This window comes from Nyctereutes procyonoides, unplaced genomic scaffold, assembly GCF_905146905.1.
Source record: "Nyctereutes procyonoides isolate TBG_1078 unplaced genomic scaffold, NYPRO_anot_genome, whole genome shotgun sequence".
NCBI lineage: Eukaryota > Metazoa > Chordata > Mammalia > Carnivora > Canidae > Nyctereutes > Nyctereutes procyonoides.
Window position 1 is genome coordinate 11,150,389 of NW_026575155.1, and position 27,731 is coordinate 11,178,119.

Below are 27,731 nucleotides of genomic sequence, written 5' to 3' on the forward strand. Positions count from 1 at the left end.
TCGATAAATACAATACAGTGCTCTAAAAGTATCTTCTCTTCCTTGTGAATGTTTAAAAAACATTTTCTTCTCTCTAGCTGATTTTATTGTAAGAACACAGCATACTATACAATACATATAACATACAAAATATGTCTTAATTGACTATGTTATGGGCAAGTCTTCTGGTCAACAGTAGGCTATTGGTAAGGTTTTTGGGGGAGTCAAAAGTTATATGTGAATTTTCAACTGCATGTGGGCCGGGGGTGGGAGTCTGTGCCCCTAACCCCTGTGCTGTCCAATGGTCAACCCCTGACAAGAGTCAACTTATATAATTATAAAATTATATGGCTATGCTTTTTAAAGTAAATCTGTCTGACTCCTTAAGTCTGGCTTTCTTCTTTCTTTCTTTCTTTCTTTCTTTCTTTCTTTCTTTCTTTCTTTCTTTCTTTCCTTCCTTCCTTCCTTCCTTCCTTCCTTCCTTCCTTCCTTCCCTCTTTCTTTCTTTCTTTCTTTCTTTCTTTCTTTCTTTCTTTCTTTCTTTTTCTTCCTTCTTTCTTTCTTTTAATATGCTACTTGTTCTGATATAAATAAAGGCTCCTAAAAGAATACAGGCATGCCTTTTAAGTGGATTCATTTATCTTTTATATTTGGCTGTCAAGAAAGCCAGGTCACCAAGAAGGCATTAATTAAATTCTAGGTAATTTTCCTACCAGAAAAATCTGGAATAAATGATGAGAGGAAAATAGGTTAAAAAAAAACCACCTATATTTCTAATTTCATGTGAATAGAAATAATATTTCTTCTGCTTGACAAAAAATAAAAAGAGCCAAAATTTGCATTAGGAATATATCAGAATTCATAATTATGGATGAAAATAAATTGCTTTAATTCTGAAGTAGGTTTTCTTGTTTTAGCCCCCAAAATTAAATTGTCAGAATTTTACCCATTTAAGGGTGTTTTTTACCCTGTTTGGTGAGGGGGAAATTGAAATATGACATATGAAATATATATTATATAATAAGTATAAAATAGATAAATATAAAACCTGTTTCCACTCTAACTGGGTGTACTGCAATTCAGTTTTCCCGCTTACCACCTGGCAGTGCCATTGGATCCCACAAACTAAGAACTCAGTTTGTCCACAGCCCTGCCCTATTTCAGAGGCCAGCCATACTTTTGGGGCGGGGATGTCCCCAGACCACCTGCACTTTAGACCTATATTTCTGACCACATTACTAGCTATAAATTCTGGGGTTCTCATGACCCTTCTAGGTTTGATAATTTGCTGGAATGATTCATAGACCTCAAAAAAGCAGTATACTTGCTATTTCAGTTTTATAATAAAGGATACTCATAGGCGGGGTCTGGGAGTGCTGAGTTTCAGGGAGTCAGGGCATCACCCTGCTGGGATGTCCAGGGTTTCATCCACCAGAAAGCTCCCCTGAGCTTATTAGATCATTGACTACATGACTGAATTCAATCTCTGGCCTCCTCTCCCCACGCAGGTCAGGCTTGGTATTTCAGGTGACCAGCCCCCATCCTGAACCTACTAGGGGTCCATCAAGAGTCACCTCATTAGCAGAGCAAAGATATTCATTACTCAGGGAACTCCGAGGTGCTTCTGAAGCTCTGGGCCAGGACCCAGGGACAAAGACCACAGCCAGGCATAACTGACAGGACAAGCCACTCCTAACGTCAAGCACATGCTGCTTTGTGCTGTCATTGACAAGTTCGTCACTTTCCCCCTAGCATTGTTGTTAAGTACCTAATCCTTTATCTGAGGATTTGCCTTAATTCCTGCCAAAATACATCAAAGTACCATGACACATGAGTTCTGCCCACCTTCAGAGCTGCAATTTTAACTCTTTTTATTCTTTGACTCCACTTTTCTCAACTTGGACTTGAAGGTAAAAATTTTTTTCCCTCAACATAGGAATTTGGAGGCTTCTGGTTCAGGCTTGCTTTTTCAGTCCATCCTGGCTCCCCTGCATCTCTAACCTCAACCTCAACAATAAATTAACCAGTGGTTTATTTACCTCAGCGTCTTCATCAATTTCATGACATTTTTCTCTTATGGGAAGAACTATGGTCCCTAGGGAATTGAAGGGTATAATCTTTGCATTTTGAGGACTCCATATTTATGGGAAAGGCTTCAAGCAGTCCAGACTCAGAAATGGATATTCTAACTTAGAAGGTCATAAACTGACATGGATTTTTCTGGAAGTGCTTTCGTTTTATCAACTGGTTTGGCAGCCTAGAGGATTCTCTCACACAGTGATTTATTGACCTATGGATCTTTCTGCTGCATGGGTTTGAGAAGACATGGCTAGATTTATTTTGTTCCCAGTACATTGGGACACAATATGGAAAATAACTAATTGTTTCAAAATTGAGGTGAAAGTTATATAACAGAAAACTAACCATTTGAAAGTGAGCAGTGCAGAGGCATTTAATATATTCATAATGTTGTACCACTACCACCTCGGTTAGTTGGGTAATTATTTTATTATTTGTAAATAAACTCTGTTTTCAGTTGTTTGCTTTACAAATATTTATGTCCATACTGTTAGGGGTACATGCTGGTTACTTTTTTCCTTTGTCATTTTCTTATTTTTCTCAAATGTATTGTATGGGAGGATTCTAGTCAACTGGATTTGGTTATTAATCAACTAGTAAATCCTACTCCATGGAGTCTGTATCAGCCATTTCATCCAGGAAAAGGGCAGACACACAGCAAATACACAGGGACTGCTGAATGACAGAGGTTTACTGTTATCATATTGGATTAGTTTTATCATCAAACAGCCATTATCATTTTAAAGGTTTCTTTAGGCAAGGCTAAGACAGGAGCAACCAGAGATAAGATTTCATATCTGAGTGGATACAAGGATTCAAACTGAGGGGAGAATTGATACACAGGAAACTGTCACACCTGTTTGTTAAAAGTGTGCATTGCTCACAGCATTTCAAATGAGATATTTTGAACTAACACAGCCTGCAGCTACTATTCCTGGGTGGACCAGTTGCCCTGAATTTGCCCTCTGAGAGGCATTTGTGAGAACAATCCAGATGCACATGGAGGATGACAAATCCTTCATTATGGAAGGTCTGGGAGTTGAGGAGTGGCCCTTAGATTTCCTTCACAATGAAGAGTTTGTCAAGATGTGGGTAGGAAGGCAGGGTACAGCTAGGTGCCTGGTTCCCTGCACCCGACACCACTTGCCAAAGGGCATCTCTGGACCAGCTCTGGGGCCTCTACAACCTGGCCGCTCTCATTTCTGAAAACCCACAGAATCCTCTACTCTGTAGCCTCTAAGGACTATTGCTTTTATCTTTTCGAAGAAATTCCTTAATTGCATTTTCCTTCCCAGTATTGAGAAGCATATTTTTGCTGAGAGGATGCTTGACATAAGAAAATGCTTTTCTTTACTTTAGATGTTGGAATCCACAGCTTTGTCAGAGCTGGCTCTCGAAGACCAGTGGGAGGTTTCTCAAAGAACTTTAAATCTCCATGGATTTGTTTCTCTTTTATAATAAAGCCTTCTATTGGTCTTAGGCTCATTGAGGGATGGCCGCTCTGTCTGGGGGCCACAGATCAAGCCATTTCTGACGAATGTGTAGGCTGTGTCTGTTATAACAGTGTAAATTATTTTACTGGAATTGACATCAACAAGGGGCTTTTGTACAAAATAGTGCATATTTTGGTTCTGGTCAACGTAGAGGGTCAGAGAATATCAGGAAAATTCAAAATTCCCAATTGATACATTCACTGGATCTCCTGCTGGCCAAATCTTTTCTTAATCTACGTTTAACACCTTTGTAATCTTTATGATGACACAGCTGTTAGACAAATATAATTCAGAAGCAAAATAGTCATTCAACATCTCTCTTGTGTTCATTTCCTGGGGCTTCCATTACAATTTACCCAAACCTGGTAAACCTGGGTGGCACAAACCAACAGAGATCTATTCTCCCACAGTTCTGGAGCTGGGAGATCTTGAGAGCAAGGTATCAGCATTGTCATACTCCCTCTGGAGGATCCTCCATGCCTCTCCCAGCCTCCAGGGGCTACTTGGCTTGTGGCTGCATCGCCCCAATCTTTAAAGCCAGCACCTCCCAACCTCTCTGTTCTGTCTTCACACTACAGCTCTGCTGTGTGAGGTCAAATCTCCACCAGCCTTCCTCTCAGAAGGGTACATGTGACTGCCCATCTGGATAATGAAGGATAATTTACGCAAGTCAGGGATCTTAAATTAATTACATATGTCAAGACTTCTCCCTAGTTTTTCTCCATACAAGGCAACATTCACAGATATACGTATTAGGATGTGGATCTCCTGTGGTGGCCCACTTTTCACCCTACTGCAGAAGTTAGGCAGATTTCCTTACTGCAGGGCATCTTCTTGAAGCTTTTTTAATACTAGTAGGCTTTGGAGATCTCAAGCAGAGGGGCAAGTTCTTCCTGAAATAATTGCCTTACCAACACCTTGCCTCAATTCTACTTATTAAAAATTTATTCTGAGGATGCCACGGGACTAACGTCTCTAGGAATACACTTCAGAAAATGTTGGTCTGTCAGATAACTTACAAACTTCTTATCTGGCATTCAGTGCCTCCCTGACCCCCTCCATTTTTCCTAGACTTTTACTATCTCCCTACTAAAAATGTCCAGCTTTAGCCAATATATCCTGATCATTGTTCCCTCATACACACCTGTGCTCTTTTGCCTCCATCATGCCCATGTCCACCCCCTGTGCTTTCTACTGTCCCCTAACTTATAGCACTGCGACCCCTTCTCCCCTTGGGAAAGCTTGATCACTCTTCAAGGCTCAGCTTTCCTGAAGTCTTCTTGAACCCCCCAAGGAAGAGTCTCCCCATTTTCACATCTCAGTTTCTGTGCTGAGAAACTCTGGCATCAATAACAATCAAGCATAGAAATGTGCAAATTGTTACTATTTTGTTTGACAGCAGATCCAAGGTCATCCTTATGGATGATCTTGTCTTTCCAAATCACAACATACACTTGAGGTTCCTCCAAGAAGCGTGCAGTTGTGAGTTGAACTTCATATGATGTTGTGTCTTGGTTTAAAAAAAAATAAAGGTGGGGTTTACAGGTGTACCCCACTCATTTGGGATTATCTCATCTACTTTCTCATGAAAAACAGGAGCTCTTGTCTTGTTGTTCAAAGGAGTGTGTCATCTTTTTGGTCAGTCTTGAGAGGATGGTTCTTATTTTATAACTTACTTCCCCTCCCACACTCACTCATGGTGCCTACTGGTAAGCACTTTGTTATTACTTGGTTAATTTTTGTGATGGACTCACTCTTGGTTTATATTTAAAATTTCATATTATTTTTTAAAACGATTCAGGGAAGGATCATGCAAAGTAATTTTGAGGACTACAACTCTTGATTTACCCAAGAAATTATTTCTTCCTTTCTCAGTGGCCACGGAGTGATATTTATAAGTCTGACAGGAGAGAATGGTAAGAAAATCTTCTCCATGGGAGAGTCTTAGAGATGCGTCTGACACCTTTCCCTTCATTAAAGCCAAGGAAGGAGAATTTGGAACATACACAAGAGAAGAGCATTCTGGATTAAAAAAAAAACAAAATCCAGACTAGCATCCTGGATTTTGAGGAAAAAAAATCCAGACTTGTTTCTTCCAATCCATTATCTTACTGAGAGCATTCTTGTTGGCAATGTGTGCTAGAAACCAGAAGAGCAAAGGCCTGTCCCTGTAGGCGAGGGCTTAGCAACTTGGAGGAGAAAATTATCTGGGGAAGGGGATTATTTAGCACTCAGGGCACACAGATCATTGGGTGCTTTTTTTTGATTTCACTGGACACACAGTCCTAGGTGAGAACTAGAGCCATCATCTGGATTAAATAAATATCTAGTAAGAAAAATCCCTAGTGACCTAGGACAGAGTGATGTTTGGCTTGGGTTTGACTTCAGAAAATCAAGTGAATTTTCTTTCTCTTGAATTTGTAAGCTGAGTTGTGTGAGTCCAGGGAGCAGACATCATCAAAATCACATCTGTGCCAGATGATATTGGGAGGGAAGAGTCCGTAGATTGAGTCGAAAAGAGTACTGATATACAGCAATGAAGCCCATAAAGAGACTCTCATAAGGTGACATGTAAGGTGCAGAATTAACTTGTCAGAAGAAAGGTACCATAGGTAACAAAAATCATGTATTAAAACCCTCAAGCAGCCCAAATCAGTCAACAAGAAGTTTTCGGTACCCACTGCTAATTTAAAAAGCCATACAGCCATGTCATATGTAACCCTTGGATCTTTGAGACTTGAATATAGTACAAGGTGGTGAAAATCAACAACACAAATATATTTCTAATAGCTAGAGAAGAGTAAGTTAAATGAGGTGTGGTGATAGTACATGTTGTGGGACAATTGCTATGCTAAACACTTTATAGGTTAGTGTTCAGTATAAGAATACATATTCTACACAGTTATAAACTTTCAATGTACCTATTACACATTGGATTCATATTAAGATACAATTATTTAGATATTATATATTATAATATATACGTAAATATACGTATTAGGTCATATATGCATAGACATCATTTTATGTATATTATCAAAACAGTGCCAGGTGGTTACTACACTCAGTTGCAGAGGAGAATGGGTAATTTGCCAGTGGGCCCACAGCTAGGAGGCTGGACTCAGCAGTGCCGGGGATCGCAATGATGGACAGACCTCTCCCTAGGACCCCACTCGCCTCGCCACGCATGTCAGGGATGCTTTGCTAATTGCGCAGAAACCTTTATGAATGCAGTTCTGGGCTGCAAAGCAATTCTCTGAGTCAATATTTAAGATCAAGATGCCCCCTCCTTTTAAAGCCCTTGAGCCTGAAATTTAATATCTTGTGAGGGAGATTAAATCAAAGCAGAAAAGCATACGAGAAATGTAGGCAGTGGTGTTTTTACTGCTGATCCTTTTAGCTCTTTCCTCTTGGTGAAGCCAAGATTTGGTGAAGCCTGGGAAGTGGCTTTCTCCTACTCGGTGCCACCGAACCTCACCTGATTTTAATTTTCCCCAGCGCCAGAAGCCAGGTGCTTGCCTACCTCCCCCCACCCCAGACAAATCGGGGAGGTAGCGGGAAGCAGTGAGCCCGCGGGCTGTCCCAGCTTGTCACCAGGAGGGAGAGCAGGGCTGGGAGTGGGAGCGGTAACAGCCCTGCACGGGGAACCCGTGTTCTCTTCACTGGGAATATCAACGAGGCAAAGAGGGCTGCACAAGGCAAAAAGCAAATTCCTCTGCTCAGGAGATCATATCGATCCAGATGTGAGAAAACGCTGTGTGCTCAGCATGGACAGGGTCCCCTCCCCAGTCCTGGGGCTACGCTCTTGAGCTGGAGCCTTTAGAATTCAGTGTTCTCCACTGCTCCTACCATCTGCTCACTCACATCTTCAGTGCCTTATCTCAGGCTTCCTAAACTTAACACACACATTTGCTCATATTCTCCTCCTCTGGGTTGTCCACACCTTCTTGCCCAGTTGGGCATCTATCCCTTACCCTCTGGCCTTTCTCATGGTCATACCTCTGGGTAGGGGACCCTTTACTCTAGAGACTGAGGATGCAGAGAAAATCTTGAGACCCCGACTTTCACCCCCCACACCCTGCCTTGGGGTGATCCAACCCCAGGGGACACATCTTCTCATTTCCCCTGTCTTCCTTGATGAGACCTGTTGTTAGCAGAGCAGTTGATGTGGGGTGGGGGAGGAACAGGGAGTGGTGGGAGGGGGGAGGGAAGGATCATGAGCTGGTGGCAGGTGGTGGGAGGCTGGAGCAGGCTCTTAGAGCCAGGTGGCAGCATGTGGGAGGAGGGAGGAGAAGGACAGTGAGATGGGGTGGCATTTGGTGGGAGGCAGGGAGGTGAGGGAGGAAGTGTGAGGGAAGAAAATTTAAAAATGTATTTGTTTACTTTTGTACTTTGGGCTGGAGCAAAGGCAAGTGGGGGTGGGTGTGTTTCCCATTCCCTATGGGATCTGGGTCCCTGGCTTGGACAGGTGGCTCTGCCCTTGGGTCTTCAGTGGGAGTCATGGCTCCTCCATAGCTCTGGGGTATCACCTGAGCACTCCAACGGCTGAACAAAGGAGCGTGAGGAACACAGCCTGTTGCTGGGGCATGTGTGGGTCAGAGGAGGTGATGAAGATAGAGAGTTCTGGTTGGTTGTGGCCCCAGTGGATGGTGATAGCAGCCAGGCTTGGGCAGCTGGCTCCAAGTTGCCAAGCTAGGCTGGTACCATGATGATTCATGTCTTCAACATCTGCCCTGTGTGTGATTACCTTCTGGAAAAGGAGTGGGAAATGAGGCAAGACCAAAGTCCTTTTGATCCCAAACAAGAGAGGAAGCTATTCCCAGTGACATGCCAACAGCATTGGTGCCTCCTGAGATGGGGACCAGTGGAAACCAGTGCAGAAAAGTGGAGAGGATGTGGCTGCCCCAGAACTGGTCTTTCCACCACCAATGGCTTGGAAAGGCAAAGTGAGCAAGAAAAATTATTATTGAGACAGTAAAGGGAGAGGTCCTAAAAACTGATGTTTGGAAAGAAGAACACTCCTGGTAGCCTCCAGAAGAACCCGGGTCTCTGTCTCCTCCCCTCCCTACTAGAAACCCTCCTGTTTCTGTCAGTCCCAAGAGCTGTGGTATTCCCAGCTCTCCTCTTGAACACTAGGGAAAAATCACTCCATCTTTCTGAGACTCAATGGCGTCATCAGTAAAATAGAAATACAAGTGGCTTTGGTTGTTCCCAAAGTCAGGCAGCCTAGGCAGATGCTCAATGGCTGCCAGGAGTGGTTCAAGTTGACCACCACTGCATTAAGCAAGTAGTGGTGGGAAACCATGGTGTGGCCTGACATTGGAGATGGAAGCCTCGGGACTGTCTACGATCAACCAACAAATCCCACCACTGCGGCAGAGGAATGAGTGATTAGGTTCTGCTTCACCTTCCTCCTGCTTTTATCCAGAACAGTGATTCCCAGCCTCTCAGCAGGGGGTGACTCTGCTCCCCAGGCCAAATCAGGTAATGTCTGAAGACACTGGTTGTCACAACCCGGGGAAGGTGCTGGTGGCATCGGGTGAGTTGAGGTAAGGGTGCTATTAGATACCCTACCATGCACAGAACTTCACAACAGAGAATTACCCAGCCCCAAGTATGAACGGTGTCCAGGTTGAGAAACCCTGACCTCGATCTTGGTGCCAGAGAGAAGGCACAGGTGTCAGAGAAGAGTCTCAGTGACCAAATCTGCCATTCTTCAGCAGGTGGGGCTCCAAGGGACCTCCGAGATCTTGAATGGAAATAAGCCCGAGAAAACAGGTCTAGTCTCATTTCCACTGGTACCAGGACCAGTAATAACTTATGACAAATGTCGGGCCTCCTATGCTGAAATTTATTTCCTTTTGCCATTTTGAACATTGCTGTGTGTTTCCACCAGTGAAACCCTTTAAATTACAGGCTGTTCTGGGGATGGCGAGGGAGATGCCGATGGTTGGGGGAGGCTCGCAGTGAGCGGCAGATGGAGCCCACGGGAGGAAGAAGTCCCACCTTGAGGGGCAGGGAGGGTGAGGTGGGGTGACCAGACGGGATGATGAGGAGCCCACCCCTGTGCAGACAAGGCTCAGGCCACTCTGTGGATCGAGGATTAGAGTCCATCACGGGCCCTTGGGCCTCGAAGCTAGGAGCTCTGCTTGACTGAACACGCCCCCTGATCTCAACAAGAGAGCAATTATCCTTGAATTTGAAAGATGCTTTCCAGTAAGGACAAGCATGTGCCTCGTCGTGGAAAAAAAAAAAAAAGCAGCTTTTCAGAGGCACACAGGCCGGGAAGCGCTGGACTGTCTTCTGCTTTGGATCAAAGGAAGCTTTTCTGCCGAGTGATGGGACTGAAGGGATGTATTGCCTGGAGACCAAACATGCAGTCTGAACTTCTGCACAGATCTACTTGCTGCTGCCCCAGTGACTGGCCCCGCCTTGATGTCCACCCTTGTGCCCCCCCTCCCCCCAGTGTGCTACAGGTCATCCAGGAGAGAATACGTTAGTCTGAGTTACTAGTCGAGTCGAGGAGACAACACCAGCCTGGCGAGTGTGAGCAGGAGTGTGACTTGGTTTAGGGGTACAATCTCGCTCTCAGGCCTAAGGGAGAACCAGAGAACTGGCCTCTAGGCTGGGCTTCCAGAACCGATGTCCAGAAGCACATGGCCGAGCTGCTTTCAGAGGCAAGGGCCACCTCTGTCAGGCTGGCCTGCCTCCGGCCCGGAGCTCCTGATCATCCACGCACCTGAAGGAGGGGCTCAGGCTGGCGGCCCCTCCACACGGGAGGCCGGGCGATGCAAGCAAGGGAGGTGGGGAACCACCGGAGGAGAGTTGTGGGGGGGATGCTAGGTGGGCACCATGTCACACACCCCCTGTCAAGGAGGAAGGCAGAGGAGAGGAGAGGAAAGGGCAATGCAGCCAGGCCAGGTCAAAGGCATACGACCCGCAAGAGCTGATGGAGCCAGAGCCCTGGGGACTTCCAGCCCACCTGAGGCTTCCCTAGTGGACGGACCCCTTGCCCTCGGATGACAGCAGCCCTGCCCGCCTAACCGGCCTCACCACAGAGCTCATTTAGAGAATGGAGGAAGGAAGTGTGATATAGACCGTGTCACGGCAGGGCAGTCCGGAGCCATGAGCTGGGCTTGAAGGTGGTCACTTGTGAGATGATGCTGTGCCTTCCCGTGTGAGTGTGAGTTTGGGGGACAGGTCTCAATATTCAAAGCGTCTAAGTTTTATTGGAAAGGAGAAGGCATGTTTTACAAAGCACGCTCTAGTGAGCCCGGTGGAGCTTTAGTCTCCGAGGACAGCGTGTCATTTAGTGCCTTAGTGACTTCATATGAAGCATAGCTCTGCCCTGCCTGAAGGGTCCTCCTTGACCCCTGACTCCCAGTCTAGCTGCTGGGTCTGGACCAGCCATGAACGGAGGCCAGAGTCTGTGTGCCATGTGTGTGCTTGGACCTGCAACTCTGGTCCTTTCCCACTGGGGAGGGGCTGCAGAAGTGTGGTAGGTTGTGCTAAAATCCTACACCCTGCCCAAGAGGGCCTGGCCTGGGGCATTGGCAACTGCACGTTTGAGAGGGTGAGTGAGCACTTCCCCACAGGCTAAGCGGCTTACAGCATCCCAGCAAGCAGGGCAGGCCCCATGGGCTGAACCCAAAAGGGGGTTACACTTCCATTCTTCTCATTGGAACCTTGGGACTGAGGGACAGAGACTCTCAAGAATTCCGATACCTGCTTTTCAGAATTATCTTAGTCTTGGTCGCTTCCATCTGCGTTTCCTTTTCTGAGGTATTTCTTCAAGATATTTCTGTTTCTCTTCTAGGCCTCAGGAGGAATCTCTGGCAGCTATCACATCTCCTATGTTGCTCCAAGATGCCACCTCCTTCCATCCCCCTGACCTAGGGGTGATGCTGGTTCCCTGCCACTGCTCAGAAGCGACTTCTCTCTCTGTGTCTCAGTCTGGTTTCTCAGCATTTCCAGAATACAGTTCATTCAACTCTCTGTCTTTCGTTAGAGCTGGCCTTCTACCTCCTTCCAAGCACTCCTTCCATCTTGGAAGTTAGGTGTGGCGTTGGCTTGTGGCTAATGCAATGAGAGCAGAGGTGACGTGTCACTTCTGGGTGGAATTATAAGATACAGTGTTGATATGTCATGTTCTTCTCCTCTCATGGCAGTGAACATGAAAACTCAGGTGGAGATGGAACCTCCGGGTGATACTGAAGTGCCCAGTGCATGGCCGACCAGTGTGGACACGTGGCATGAAGGAGAAATTGATATGGATGTGCGCACATATGGGTGTGTGTGTTCAGTGGCAGAAATGTTTTATTGTAAGCATAGTGTGACCTGGCCTCTCCTGATACTTTCATGGCTGCCCTATTTGTACCCCTGAGAGCAGGAGACACTTTTCCTGCAGGCATGCTGACCGCGTGCCAAAGAGGACCCCAACCACAGAAGCCTGTGCCCTACTGTGGTGCACTTCCTCAACTCAGTACCGTCAACTTTGTACCCATCGCATCAATGCCTCAAATCACTCCTCCTGCTGGCATTTCCAGTGCCAGGGGCTTCTGGAAGCTTCCACCAGTTCCCTCCCCAAAGCCCAAAGCCCGGGCCGCATCCCAACATCCCTCCTTCTCTTCTTCAGCACATGGCACATCCGATCACCGCCTTTTTCGCACATTCGTGGTCCAGCCTCGTCTGCCGCACCAGCTCCCGGCTGCCTCTGTCTGCCTCTGCCCAGACCAGAAGTGCTTGCCACGAGGCCTTTGGCAATCGTTCTAAAAGGCAAGATCTGCTTAAAAATCTTAAGTGCTGCCCCTCCCCCGTAGGAGAAAGCCAAGCTGTGCACTAGTTCACGATGTGACTCTGGCCCACATGCTCGGCCATCTGCTACTTCACTGGCCCGGCTCTGGGCTCAGGCCACATGGACACTTTGCTCTTGCCCTGCACTGGCCACATCCCCATACCTCTGTCCTTCTGTGCTGGGTCCTGACACTCACGTTCCCACTGGCTGCCTGGTGGCACCTGCACACCCTCCGGGTGCCTTTATGATGCACGCGCACGTTGGAAGGCTGTGGAAGGAAAGCCATGCTGGGCATCTGCCTCCAAGCTGCAGCGCTTACCCGGCAGCCTCTGCCAGGGTGTGCTGTTTTGCACGCAGCTATGAGTCTCTTGCCTCCCCAAAACGCTGCACACGGTGCAAGCAGGGTCCTTGTTTTCTGGTCTTTTCCACGCCTTCACACAATTGCCAGGGTTATGATAACATCTCCATAAGGAGGGACTAAGTGATTAAAAAAACACTGCATTTGAATGGAGCTAATTAAACGAGGAGTGATTGTAGCTGGTTCTCACTCTTCATTTCTTTTGATACTAAACAATTTCAAATCTGGCCTAAATTTGAGCTGTTTCTTTCATCATAGGAGGAATTCCCTCTGCCTTAATGCAGACAGCCAAGACCTTTAAGCCCCTACAAAACACGCCCCTGGCTCTGGTTATGGGCAGTGGGAGGAACCACAGCCCACTTGTCTCTGCCCGGCGCTTGGAAGGGACCGCCCTGGAGCTACTAAGGGCACAGCTGGCAGTTGGCTGGGTACCCGAGAATGACAATGAGCAGCTCTTCTCTTTGCTATGCAGGTGTGTGATGGCTGTGACAACCACAGAGACAACGGGGCAGGGAGGGCGGGTGCTCTTGGGGAAGACTGGAAGGGATCCTGTGGCTGGCAGAGCAAATGCATAGGGCATGTGTGCCCGAGAGAGGCCGGGCAGGTGGCAACAGAAAGCCGAGGAAGTCAGCCCATGCCAGCATTTGGAGTGAGCCACAGCCGGCCTCGGGCGCCATTTGCCACTGCAGTGATGACGTGTTGCTGCTTCCAGGAAGGAAGGGGGAGTGGGATGCCACCAGAGTGCCGGATGGGGGACCCTGGGAAGGCACCCTGCAACCTGCAGAAGGTGTCAGGGCCAGTGTCCCTACCTGTTCCATCCTTACAACCCCATCACCATGCACAAGACAGATATTTAGTTCTAATCCACATTATTCGTGGGCCCAGGTGCTGAGACTCCCCACGCTGTATTTGACAAGTTCCCTGCAGCTCGAGGTGTGGAGATGGTACATCAGCATGCATTGACCGTGAAGTGAATTATCTACAGAAATCTATGGAAGCACAGCCTCATCCAGACCATGATTCCAGAGGCCCCAAGCCATTTGCATGCCTTTGGACATCTCCAATCTGTCACTGTCTGACTTAGATCCCAGTGGCCAGGACAGACCCTGCCCTCCCCAATGTCTCCTCGAATGACAGCACCATGTAGGATGTGGTTTTCTTGTTTGGGTCACCATATGCCGATTTATGGACAAGGTTGGCAATCTCCACTGGTTAGTCTCTCAGCTTGATTTCAGTTAGTGGCTGGGGTAGTAAAGTGCTAGTAACCGAGGGTAAGCTCAGGGTAATGTCTTCCAATGTGGGTTTTGTTTGAGCCATTTGGAGCTGGGCTTCCGGTTGTGTAAGTAGGAATATATCCATTTCCAAGATGCAGACAGAAATTAAAATGTCAACGGGCAGTGGTAAAAAATCAATAGCCTTTGAAAGGTTGAAAGTCCACCACTGGTTGATGCAAGTGTGGAATTTACTAACTTTAGACTCTCTTGAGCTGCTCCCTGTTAATACCTCTCCTTTCTGCCTACTTACTATCTTGTGACTTTGTGTCTTTCCTCCTTAACAGCAACTTCTCTGGGTCTTTTCACACCTATACTTTTTTCCTTATATGTTTTTCTCATGTGTACCTTTGCTGTTTACCTCTTCCTTCACATCTGGTTTTCTTCCTTTTTGTTTTTTTCTTCCTTTCTATACCCCTTCCTCATTTCCATGATGTGGCATAAAAATATTTTGAGGGGTTATCTTGCTTCGATTGAATAAAGTTTCTTTTCATCACACTTTTAAAAACCTGCTAACATTTTTGTGTCTTCTGCTTGCCCTTTTAAAACATTGGGAGACTAACAGATCTTTTTTGAGGTGGTGATTAATGGCCCTCAGAAAAAAATACTCCCTATCCCTGGTCTAGAAGATGAAGAAGATACCCCATCTCCATTATGGTTCTTGCATACTTGCATATCTACTGATCCCATTTGGACCCTTATGGTGATAGGAGAAGAATCACCATCTGATTCTGGTTAAACACAGATATGTTCTAGTAACCAGATGGCTTTTGCTTGGCAGTTTAACAAGCAAAGTGTTTACTGACTCTGGAAAACCATTCAGTGCATTGTGTCCTGGGCATTTGTGGTTCTGTTTATGTCCCTTTTACCCAGTGGCCATGGATTTGATGTTCCCATCAAACTTATTGTGTAGCAATTGTATGCTAATTCTTTGCTTAGCTTACTGATAGAATCTCCCTACATAATTATGTATTTATGTCCTTATAGATTTCCTATGTAGAATCAATGTATAGTCGTTTGTAACATTATTCAGGAGTTTAGTTTTGATGAAATGTTTATTGGTGGTATTGCATGAATAACTTTCATAGCAAGTACCTACAAGAATTATGTATTTTTTATATTAGTGTTTCTTTATCATTGTAAGGATCGGTAAATGGGAATGTTGGATATGACTCCGAGATCTGTTTTCGCTCTTTAAATTTCCTTGTGCATTGAACATACTTATGTAAACTTTTCATAAAGACAAAGTAAATTAGAAGAATGGCTGCACCCTTTCATATACCCAGGGGTTTGGAATTCAATTTTGACAGAATTCTCTTAAGTCAATAGATTCATAGGTCAAAGTCATTAAAATTATTGTAGGGCTAAACCTGAAACGAAAACCCAACAAATCAGTAGTCCAGTGTGTGTGGGGGTGTCCTTATTTAAGTACCCCGGATCCCACAGAACTAGAAAAATTAAAACAACTTTATCAGAAATATTGAGCATGCCAAAAATATTGACTTTTATACTGCCCTTGCTGTTTTACAATTCAGTTAGAAGAGTTAAAAAAATTCACTGAATTCGAATATCAATTTCTAACATGGACCTCGTAAAAACTGCTAGCATTCCAACTCGCATGCAACACCATCCAGTTGAATTTGCCCCCACACTCAAGACTATTCATTGGCCATGATGCTGGGTTCTGGGTCATCAATCCTTCTAGCATTCATAGAATATCTGTGGGTCTTTTGTTCTGGTGACTTTGGATTTAGAGATTTGAACTAGATCTGTGAATGTGCTGTGGATTATGAATAAGTGGGTGTTGTCCATGGGCCCACTGCATATTTTGACAACACAGGTTTGTCAGTTTTGTGATGGTACTGGTCCCCTCACTATTTCCCTCTAGGTCTGAGAAGAGCGTGCATTCCACGACTTAAGATCCTTTCCCTTAAAAAAAAAAAAAAAAAGATCCTTTCCCTTACAGAGAACCAGTTTGGGGGTCTTCAAACCAAGTGGCAAATGCTTTGAAATGTTTCAGTTTCAGGGTGGGGAAGATACAGAAATGAGTGGAAGTGAGGCTTGTAAGTGTTATGGGGCGGTTGCGCAGTCCCCTGAAGTCACCATTTACATGATGAAATTAATGCTCAAGATAAATGAAACTATGCAGGGGTTTTGGGTCAGGGATTAAAAAAATGCAATGTAAAGATCTTCTTAACATTTTTTTTTCTTGGGGGAGGGCAGACCTTTGGGGAACGTGGGATTCATCAACTATGCTACAAAACACTTCTATTTTAATAGTCTCATGATTTGAGGGATAGCAAGAGGAGGAAGCAAGGGCCCAGTTAAATGTGGGCAAGATTAGTGGTTATACAGGTCAAACTTAATAAGGTGTTCATGGCCTGAATGATAACAGAGAAGTATCTACAAATTTCCCTTGTAACTTTAGATATGAAGTTTTCTATCACCAGGAAAATGTATATTTCCAAAGGGAGGAAGGAAAAAGCCTGCATTGTCTATTTCATATCCGTATGGTCTTTAGTATTCAAACTTCAATGTATAAAACTACATTTCTCATTTTGCAGGAGGATTTATTATAATTAATTCTTCTTTCCTCTTAAAAATGCTTTGTATATCCTATTTATTTAACTTAAGAGCTTAGAGCATTATACCACTGATCTATTCCAAACCTGAATCATTACCAGCTACTTCCACATCAAACACTCCATTTTTAAATTGTCGTATCTTAAAATATTCAAGTACACCTCAAAGATTGAACAATGACAAGCCATTCTTTCTTCTCTTTGGATTATCCAGCCTATGGAATATCTGCCCATAAAACTTGAGCCGACTTTGACTAAACCTCCTAAAAGTCAGATTGGAATTACTCTGGGTCCCAATCCTCAACACAGACCTACAAATAAAACACCATACTTTGAGTAAAAATTTCAGCACAGAGTTCAATCCCACCCAAGACAAATTTCAAGTAATGCATATTGTAACATCAACACAACACACGTGAACTAGACCTTGGTGATCACGAGGATGGATGAGAGAGGCAGATAATCACGAAGAAAGGGGGGTTTTGCATGATTTTGTGGTTTTCCACTTAAAACCAAAAATACAGAATAAATTTCGAGTTAAAAAAAAGGAATAAATTCCAAGTTACTCACTCATGGATTCCGTTAACCTGGCCATCGCTGCACTTTCTTCTTTATGCTTTTTCTGGGGATGAGAAGAAAAGACATTTATGTATAAGACACACCTGAGATGGGAATTAACACAGTGGGTCTGATGTAGCTCTATTTCTTCCTTTTTCCTACATTAGAATCTGGTCACCAGTGATGAACTGATTTTAAAAATCTCATATTACGGCTACATGATCAGTCACTGAAAAGAGATTTTTAGGGCATTAAAAAAAAAAAAAAACTTGCCATTGCTCTTGGAAGGGAGTTTCTGTCACACTGATCTTGGATATATATAATTGGTGACGCACGACCAATTTTCAAAACCTCTCTGACACTGGGTTTTTGACATCCATATGCCAATCTTTGCTTTCTATTTTCTCCTGTTGAAGCTTTTTTGATATTTTTGGAGCTGGTATTTTTGTCGTCATTTGATTTCTTTTTTTTCTAAAAGCTAAGTCGATTTTATACATTTTCCTTTGTCTTACTTTCTGGAATTCCTGGGGTCTTTTGAAAGTTATCACTTTTGATGGGTTTACAACCTTATCTATTTTGGGCAGAAAACATTTTGTTTCAACTGGGATATAGGTTATTACCCACTGAGTTTGAGAGCCAGAGTGATACCTACATAAATTGGATCTGTCCTAATTAAAAAATTACTTTGGGGCTATTAAAAATAATGGTCATCTCTACTGAAAAGTTCTCTTCAGTTTCTTCATATTTCTTCAATTTCCTCGGGTTCTTAACATGTACAGTAACTGAAACGTTGGCCTCTATTATTTTACTGTTTTGCATCCTTTTTCTTTTTCTGATTATGAAACTAATACATGCTTGTTATTTAAAAGCTCCAAAAGTACTGAAAAATTATAAATCAGAAAATATAGTTCTCCCCCAAAACCCCCCAGAGGAAACCACTGAGCAGATTTTGGTGAATGCCTATTTATTCCCATTTTTGTACCTGTGAATACATACATATATGGAAGTATAATTCCTTTTTTAGAAATATAAATATCTATACTATATGTGCAATGTTATGAGCTACTTTCTTCACTTAACATCGTATCACACATCTTTCTATGTCAATAAAGGTAGACTACACCATCATTTTTAAATGACTGCATAGCATTCATCATGGGTGAACACACCATAATTTCTTCAGCCAGATTCCATTTAATTCACTTACAATTTTCCACTATTTTATAAAATCTTTGATAAGCACCCTTGAACTCATCATATGTTGGTGCACTTGACCTGAGGACAAATCTTCGGGTTAAGATTGATCTCAAAGTGTGAATATTAAGAATTTTTGACACATATTACTCAATTGTCCCTCCCAAAGTTTGGATCTGACAGTGTATAAAAGTGTTCATTTCCTTACATTCTTGCCAACTTGCCAGTGGCATAATTATTCCACCCTCATTCTTGGCCAAACTGATAGGCAAGAAATAGTTTCTTGTTATCTTATACTGTCATTATTCCTTCTCTGACCTTTTGTTTATGAACAACCATAGCATTCCTTCACATGTCATCAGCACGTCATTGACTTGGTCTCCTGTGGTCGTGCTCCAGCTCTTCTGCCATCAATATTTCAGTTCTTAGAAGCCAAAGGTGGCATTTGTTTTTCCCCATGGCCATGGTATCGTGTGAGCAAGTCACAGCTGCTTGGCTAGCACTTGAGTTAATGTGTCACGGCTTGGGTGTTGGAGCACAGCTAACAAAATGATTATTCATCCTTCTGGTGTCACTATTCTCAAACTGGAAGTTTGCTTTGTGTCAACAACTTTGTATATCCCAAGTACACTGGATTTTTATAGGCCCTGTATTCATAGCAATGAAATTAGTGTTCCGCCTCTTACTTTGATAATTGCCCTTGCCAAAAGAAGGACCTAAGGAACCACGATCTACCATCCTACATGCAACAGCATCTAACCCATCATATTTAGCCTGCCATATGGCTTCTATTGAGATGTCTATGGAGAGGCTAAGAGGGCCATGTAGCAGAGAACTAAGACAGGCAAAGAGAAACTTGTCACGACAACACAGGTTTACAGAAATGGGCACGGAGACCGCTTCAAAATGAGCCCATTCTAATGGTTCCTGACAATTTGCCCATAGAAGCGACTCTATGATGAGAACTCAGTGACATTTTTCCTTGACCTGCAGGAACTTTGTTCTGTCTCTGCTTGCTCCGTGTTGACTCTCCACTTCACCCCTTAGCCTAACTCTACTGCTGTTTTGGCCCTTCTGGCTATGTGGACTCTACTTGTATCCTGGTATATGACCTGCTTCTCCTTCATCTTCTGGCTCTGTGCTTATAGGTGCTCACCCTGGGTCACTGATTGCTTCAGCTTGGCCCTCCTATGACGGCCCCAGTGGTGAAGGTCCCCAGAGCACAGGTATCCAGATTCCAGGCGTTATATCCTAATGAGGCCTTGTCAGTTTTGTCCATCTTCCTGTGTGTGTCACCACTTCACTCTTATGACCCAAGGACCCTGCCACCTTTTGTACCCTAGCCCTGCTGGTGGGTGGACCTTGCAACTATTTTTATTCAGATGTGTTGGATATCCTAGTCCTGGAGAAATCAAATACTGCCTGTATCAGCATTTTTCTCGTCCCTGTAGTTAAATGGGAACTTCTGGCACCAATGGGGGAGGGGTCCTTAAAAACGCTAAATTTAGCTCTCTCAGTTTGACTCATCTATATCATAACTTATGGTAGAAATCACGGCATCTGTTTCTGTGTAAGTAGTTCAGTCATTCTATGGGATGTCTTTAAACTCCTTCTGTCCTTCCCTCATTATCAGAGAGCTGAGGGTTGCAACCACAAGGCACGTATACCTAATAAGGAATTGACATGCCACTCTTGATCCTGGGCAAATCCTCTTCCTTTTCTAAAGCTAAAATTTTTCCTCCAAAGTAAATTTTGCTGTTATCAGATTTACAGTACTGGAGAGAGGTTTAGAATTACAACATATTAAACCTGGAAGAGATTCTTTCAGAGATTGTCAAGTCCGACCCTATGGTGATCTAGTCAAGGAAATTGAAACCCTTGCCCAGAGGAATTTCCACCATGGTGGGCTCTTCCTCCTGTCAACCTCCACTCCCCTGGAAATCTTCAGGACCACCACCTACGGGTATATCAAGACAAGATTCCTCACATAGCAATCCTGTCATGTCGGGCCTTCTCAGATTTGCCTCCTCTGTATTCCCCAACAATATCCTTGATTTCTACAAATGGCTGATGAGCTCCTAACTTATATATCCAGCTCTGACCTCTCCATTGAACTTCTGTTGTGTACTGGGGCCCCACCCAGGTGTTCATTGGATGTTCCAAACCAGCAGGCTCAAAGCTACTGTGTCCCTCACAGACATCCACCACCTTCATACCCAGGCTTCTTTCTTCATTCTCTGTCTTCATTTTATAGGATCACCACCCACATCATACCTATGCCAGAAGTCTGAGAACATGCCTCCCTCTCTTTCTTCCCCACCCCCAATATTTCACATATCTTAAATCTTACTCCCTTATCTGGTGTCTCTAAAGGGACTGTTAATGTTGCTTCCACCTGCCTCTGGTCACATCTCCAACACTGAGGGTTTATTCTGAAACAGCCCTGGGGATCAACTTAAAAAGTAGACCTGACCCAGGCACCTCCAGGTTCCTGGAGGAACCTGAATCTTTCAGTTCCAGTCTAGCAAGTAAGTATGCAATCCTTGTCTTTTAGGTGGGGCCACATGGCTGGATGGTTCCATCTTCTACACTTACAGTCTAGTTACAGCTACCTTCCTTCTGTGGCAATCACTGTTCCCTCTGCCTGGATACTCTAATTTCCATTTCCTCCTTGTGCTCCCAAATTTATCCCTAAGAACTCCATTGGATATAAGGCAACATTTGCAGTTTCCCCTACTCTTCTTACCATGTCTCCCAAGTTTTTACATCTACACATGTTCATGATCAAATGCATCCTTATGTCACATCACATCATTTGTTATGGGGGTAGGAGATTCCAAGACCTTTGAAAAAGTCAAGTCCTGACTCCCAATAGCCTCATCTGGGGGCTCCCACCCATGCCACCATTACAGCTGGGAGGTAGGGTGGCACATGGTAGACCAGAAGTCTCTGCTACTGAAAAGCCCTGTGGTCCTAAGCAAGTCATCTTACTTTTGTGGTTAGGTTTCTGGACTTTCTCTTTCTGACCTGGTTTGCTTTATGCTAAGGTGCCCCCAGGATTAGTTAGTTATGTGAAGAGGATGTCTGTAAATGCTTATGTGTATTGGTGATATATTAAGATGGGAAAAAAACCCAGATGTGTTGACTTCAAGAATTTTCCTTAAGAAATATCTTTCCTCTGGGAGGCCAAGAGTTTTGATATTTGAGATAATCATTATTATGTAAAATGTAAAAGAAAACCAGGAATATGGGAACCTTACTATTCTGAAGCAAAGAGCTTACTTGGTCCTGAAAACTTATTGTTCTTATTTACTGTGTATGTCCTGCTTACATGTTCTTAATACTCTGAGACAGAGCAAGAAAGTGAGAAGTACAGGCACTTAAGTGAGAGGACAGGGAGTCCAGGAAAGGTTTAGAAAGGTGCTTGCTTGGCTTTGACGTTTCTTAGCCAGTTACTGTGACCCTCTGGGAGCTCCAGTTTGCTCATCTGTAAAGTGGGATACGTACTGTCTGTCTGTGTTTCCTCATTCACAGGCCTGGTGTGAGGAACAAGTGAGGAAATATATGTTAGTACACTCAAGGGTTGTGTCCCTGTGTGTGACTGTGTGTGTGTAATCAGTATTACCTTTGGCTACCATGTGAGGACCAAGGCTTGTAGCCTGTTCTTGCTATTTGATGTTGAATAGTGAGTTCTGGCATGTGTACCAAAAATAACAGAGCAATTTTCCCTAAAGCTAAGAAGTCTCGAGGCTGTCTGCCCCCCAGGGACGACTCATCATGTCAGCGGCTCATGGCCATGCACCTCATGTCCCTATTTCCAGAATCCTCCACCACAATACAAGGTTCTTCTTAGAAGAGCTGAAATCTTTTGCTCTAGGAGTCACTCCACTTACAATTGTGTGGTCATACATTTAATGGAATAACAGAAACATTTAAAGTTTTCAGGAATAATGATGACATGTTTGAGCAAAACATATCCACAGACACTTGAAGAAATTCTATGAGTCTTGTTAAAATCATACCAAACTTCCCAGATAGAATATAGACCCTCAGGGACAGTGGGTATTTTATTTTCTTATTGTTCGACTGTGTTCTTTCTACACCTGGGAATGTAAATAAAAGCTCAACAGTTTGCTTGGTGTGTGTGTGTGTGTGTGTGTGTGTGTGTGTGAGAGAGAGAGAGAGAGAGAGAGAGAGAGAGATATTTATACCCACACTTCTGTTTCAGCTAAGAAGTGTGTAGCTTTCTATTGGGACCATGCCAGAGATATACTTCTCTCTGTCTGAAATGACAGAGAGGTTTTTAATGAGGGCAATTATAACAGTCTGTAGCTTAAAGCTAAGAAGTGTGTGTGTGTTTATAGGGATGTGGTGAGAGGGAGAGAGAGAGAGTCATGAATGCAAAGCTTTTGGAGAGGGTGGAGCTCTTCTTCCAATGCCAGGGGCTCCCTCACACAGAGGGCGGGGGCTGGCAGGGCTGAGTGAGGTCTGCATGTTCAGTGGCACTAATGCATTGCTTTCTGTTACCCAGGGCTTTTATGGACAAGAGGAAAACTCATCATAGTTGATATATTTCAAACCAGTCATATTTACATCTAGGATATTTTTATCTCTCTAAAATATGTCCTTATATTCGTCAGAAAACTGTGATTTTTTTTTCAAGTTACAACTGTTTATAGGAACATTTATATCAAGTGGGAAATGATAATGCTATTTTATGAACTTGTATCCTCAACTGGACCTCACCTCCCAGTTAAGGCTGAGGCCCTCCAATCTCCCACCTTGTTCATAGGGTTCTCTACAAACATGCCAGCTGTGATCTCCAGCCTCAACGTCCCTCCTCCTCTTTCCTGACATGATGCCATTGCAGGTCACCCAAGGACTGATTTAAAAGGAAAATGCTGCATTCTCAAATAGTCAATCAGATAAATGTTTTTATAAATGGTACCATATATATTGCCTTGAGTTGTTGCTGAAAAATAAAGGGCAGAGGATTTAAGAACCACACATTAACTTTTTGTCAATGCAAGTATGGTTTGGGGCAATAAAAATTGTAATCCCTAACATTTATTTCCCATTCAATGCACCATGATTAAGTGCATTATTGAACTATCTATCTCATTTAATTCTCACAGAGGCCCTATGACATAGGTACTGTCATCCTAATTTGCTAATGGAGTAATTGAGGCACAGAGTGATTGAGCAAATTGCCCCAGGCTACACAGCTCAGAGAGGAGCAGATTTGGGTTTCAAGCCCAAGAAGTCTTCCTTTAGCACCTGTGTTTTTCACCAAGGAGACACTTGCAATCCTAAGAAAGTAATGATGGGCTGGAAACAAAAGCTGCTAGAGCAGAAGGCAGTGGTAAAGACCCCGGTCCAAGGTACTTTGTAGACTCACCTATTGCTTAAATACTCATTGATTTACACAAGGTGGGAACTAAATATAATAGGAGGGAGATTCAGGTAAGGAAGGCTCTATACCTGCCTTCAGAGAGTTTTCAGTTTAGTCAGGGAGATAAGATGTGCACATAGTACTGGTACTGGTACTGTACTGGTACTGAAGGGTATCTATTAAGAGAGTTCTACAGAATATCAAAGGGAAGAGGGTGGAGGAAGACAAGGGAGGGGGAGGGGGAGAGAACAGGGAGGGGAGAGAAGGAAAAAGAGAGAACAGAGAAAGACAGAAGAGAATGAAGTTCTAATTCAAGAACCGGAGCAGGCTTACAGAGGAAGAGCTTCGACGTGTCCAGAAAGAAGTTAGAATAATGAAAGAAGGGGAAAAGCAAGGCAGGGTATTTTAGGTGGAGAAACAGTATGGGTAAAGGTGGGGAAACTTGGTGCCTGAGGGATGGCAGGTAAGAGGTGGACTGCAGCAAAGTATGAGACGTGCAGTAGGGCACCTGGGTGGCTCATTTGGTTCAATGTCTGCCTTCAGCTCAGCTCAGGTCATGATCCTGGGGTCCTGGAATCGAGCCCCACATAAGGCTCCCTGCTCAGTGGGAGTCTGATTCTCCCTCTCTCTCAGCCCCTCCCTCTGCTTGTGTTCTCTCTCTCTCTCTCTCATAAATAAAATCTTTAAAAACATGAGAAGTGCAGTAGGGGCTGACTTTGAAAATTAAGGTGTACACTGTGGAGGCCATGGTGTCAGGTGCCATGGTGCCAGGCTGAGTCACTCAGGAGGGAGCCTGTGATTGGGGCTGGGTAGTGTTTGAAGCTGTAGGAGGAAGATGAGGACTAAGGTCTGAACCTGCATGAGCACCCTGGAGAAATAGCACATACGCTCTCCTGAAAGCCAACGCACAAAGGGGTTTAAAGAATTAAGAACTCACCCATCAGAATGTGATACAATTTCAGGTAGAAAGTTAGTATTTATTCTGACTTATTTAGTGGAAGACTCCTACAGTAACCTAAAATTTTCACGGTTTGGGGTAAAAAGTCTGGAGGGGACTGTTTGAAAGAGGGCCATGCAGGATGCCCTTGGTGACACAGCGTGCTTTGCAAAAGGTGGGGAGCCCCTGCCTCACCCAGATACCCTTTCTAAGGCCTGTATAGGCCACCCTGCCAGGCTCCTTAAGATGATATCACTGGCCATGTTGATCAGACTAGAGAGGGTCCTAATGCACTGAGATATTAGGATGTCTTACAAAAATGAATTAAATCAAATTCAAGGTTGTGCTTGTACTAAGTCACTTTGATTCATTTGTGGTTCAGGATAAGCTCTTAGAAAGAAGGGGTTTGGAGCACCTCCCTTGATACCTTCTTGGCAGTATGTTGTTCAGCATGTGAACTTCTCTTGCCAAGAAGAATGGGTTGAGTGGCTAACAGTTGGAACCTGTTAGCTGGACTGTATGGCTGTAGAACTCCCCCAACACTACATGTCTATGTGTCCTCTGCTTGAAATTCTGTGGGCTAACCTCTAGACTCCCAGAACCAACATCCCAGTAACATTTCATGAATGCCCAGTGTGGCTGGTTTCTTTGAATAGGATGAGTGACTCATTTCTCCTTTCCTAGAGCTCCTGGAAATATAATAAAATGTAGGACAAGCATTATCACCAAAGTCATATCAAGAAGTTTCTTATAAAGAATATACTGAGCCAGGCTGCAGGCACAGAGGATTTCTAGACAGCTGAAGTAGGGAGAGCCTGTTCATGCTGCTGGTAGCCCTAGGTAGGCACTCCTGCTCCCAAGACGCATGTACACTGGTTTTGGCCCGGCCTCCCCAGGACTTAATGGAAAAGTGCTGAACTAAGAAGCAGCAAAGACTCCTGTTCATCTCGTGTCACTGAATCTGTTCCTTCCCTTGTGGACCTGCAGCTCTCTGGGGGTTTGTTTGGCCTCCAGGGCTATTTTGCAGGAATCCTACACCTCACAGTGACCAATGCCTCCCTCACCTACCTTCACCTGAGGGACAAACTTTCCTAAACCCTCTCTATTCACTGGAAAGGGAGCAGGTCCATATTGTTTCCTTTCTTTTCCCTTGACTCTTCTGGTTTGCCCATGATCCAAGTTCTGGACATGCTGAGTCTCTAATAGCTGCTCTGCACTCCCAGCTCTGTCTCGTTCCATAGTAAGTCTCATTCCAGGTCCTGTCTCATTCCAGGACCTTTGCTTCAAGACCTGGCTTCCACCTACCTTTCCAGACCAATTTCCCACCTCTGTTGGCTTCTCAACTATGCTCCAGTCAAATGAACCCCTTTAGGTACCAGAATACATTTCATCCCTCTTCCTGCTTTCCCTGCCTGCACAATTAACTCCTACTTGTCTTTGAGGACTCAGTTCAGATTTTTTTTTGACATTTCCTTGATATTGTCTCTGGTTATCCCTTGCCTAGTGACCACTCTCTGCATTCCAGCATATGTGCATACTTCTGTCATAAGATTTCTCGTTTCTGGAGCCATGACTCTCAAAATATAGCATGTCAGAGGCAACAGTCCTGACTTCAGGAACAGCAATAAACTGAAAAAGGATTAATCCCTTTCTTTCCAAAGAAGAAAAACCAAACCCCCCAAAAAAACTAACATATGAATACGATGACTAGAGTTTCCATGATTTGTCATGAGCTTCTGGACATGGATTGCTGACTGATCATTTGTAAAGAGCATTCCAGAAGGATTTCTGCTCCGGAAAGTGGTGCAATGAGAGGACCTAAAGAGTCCTCCTAAAACTGATTCAGAGATGTGGTAATTATTCAAAGATAAAAAAAATCTTGATTCCTTTTATTTTTGTACAGCGTTGTTTCCTTTACTGATCAGACAGGTGTGGAAGGGGTTGTGATAGAGGTGAGGTAGAAGTATGATCAGGCTAGGCCAGTGAAATACTAGTAACTGGTTAGCTACTTTGACATATAAAGGATATTTAGAAAATAATCACCCTACTCAGCAGGTTGACTCTGTTTTAAGGAGGCATTGAAATCAAATGGTGGGACTGACACAGTCAGCAGAATGCCTTATGTTTGTCTATAGTTACCACTGGCAGGAATGAATCAACTTCCCCTCAACCTTGAGATGCTATGATAATGCAGAGATTTTGGGACAGTTACGATCATATCTTTTGACAGGAGATTAATTCAATCTTGTAATTTAAGGCTAAGCTGCCTAATATTGATTAAAACCCACGTGGAGATCCCCCAATCATATGGGTGAAAAGTGAAGCACAATGATGGCTCCTTCTCAGGGCAGCCCTCTCTTGGGCACTGTGAGCATCCAGGGAAGTGGTGCGGATGCTTATTCTCTCAACTGTCACGATGGAGCCAAAAGGGCAGTTGAGAATCCCAGTTATTAGAATCACTCAGGAAGTCAGCCTATTACTTATGTATGTGAAAGAGTATAGGAGACAAGGGATTTGATTTTTCAATCTCTTATCTGTGTCAATAGTGATAAAAGATACTAAGAGGAATATTTTTAAAATGTTACTTTGGAAAATTCAATTTCATAACCAAATGTGACATTTACTGGGCTAGAGAATGAGGAACATTGATTGATAGGCATCATCTCATTTACTTGTGCTCTTTGCCACATATTTTCAGCTTGAACTTCTGTTTGGGTGGCAGAAGGAAGAGAGAGAAAGCGACTCCTTTATTAGGTACCTTGAAACTGAATCTCACCAGCACAGATCTCTGAGAAGAAAATAAGAAAACATCACTCCACTTGTTCTTTTGTTTTTTTCTTTCTATTCACAATTATTTTCCTGACTTCAGCTTCTTGAGAAGACTCAAAAAGGTGGAGAGAAGAAGGCAGTCCAGCCAGAGATCTTGGAGTATTAGAAACAACATACTATTGAGTTTCCTGGTTTTTGTTTCTTATATCTCTGAGTGGAAACTGAAGAAGCCACCAACTCAGAAATGGCAATGGGCAACCAACGAAAATGTCCCAAGGGAAATCTGCCATCTCTGGTGAAAAGACCAGGAAAGAGGCAGCCTAGA

The 27,731-nt window shown here is 44.0% G+C and overlaps 1 protein-coding gene across 1 annotated transcript in view; it reads right to left on the reverse strand.

The window, feature by feature from the left end:
• Positions 1-27,731, reverse strand: part of KCNJ6 (potassium inwardly rectifying channel subfamily J member 6) — a 255,412-nt gene that overhangs the window by 161,920 nt on the left and 65,761 nt on the right. Inside the window, exon 2 of the mRNA XM_055313319.1 lies at positions 17,127-17,178. Coding sequence (XP_055169294.1) covers positions 17,127-17,151 — 25 coding nt within the window. The 5' untranslated portion in view covers positions 17,152-17,178. The remainder of the gene's footprint in view (positions 1-17,126; positions 17,179-27,731) is intronic.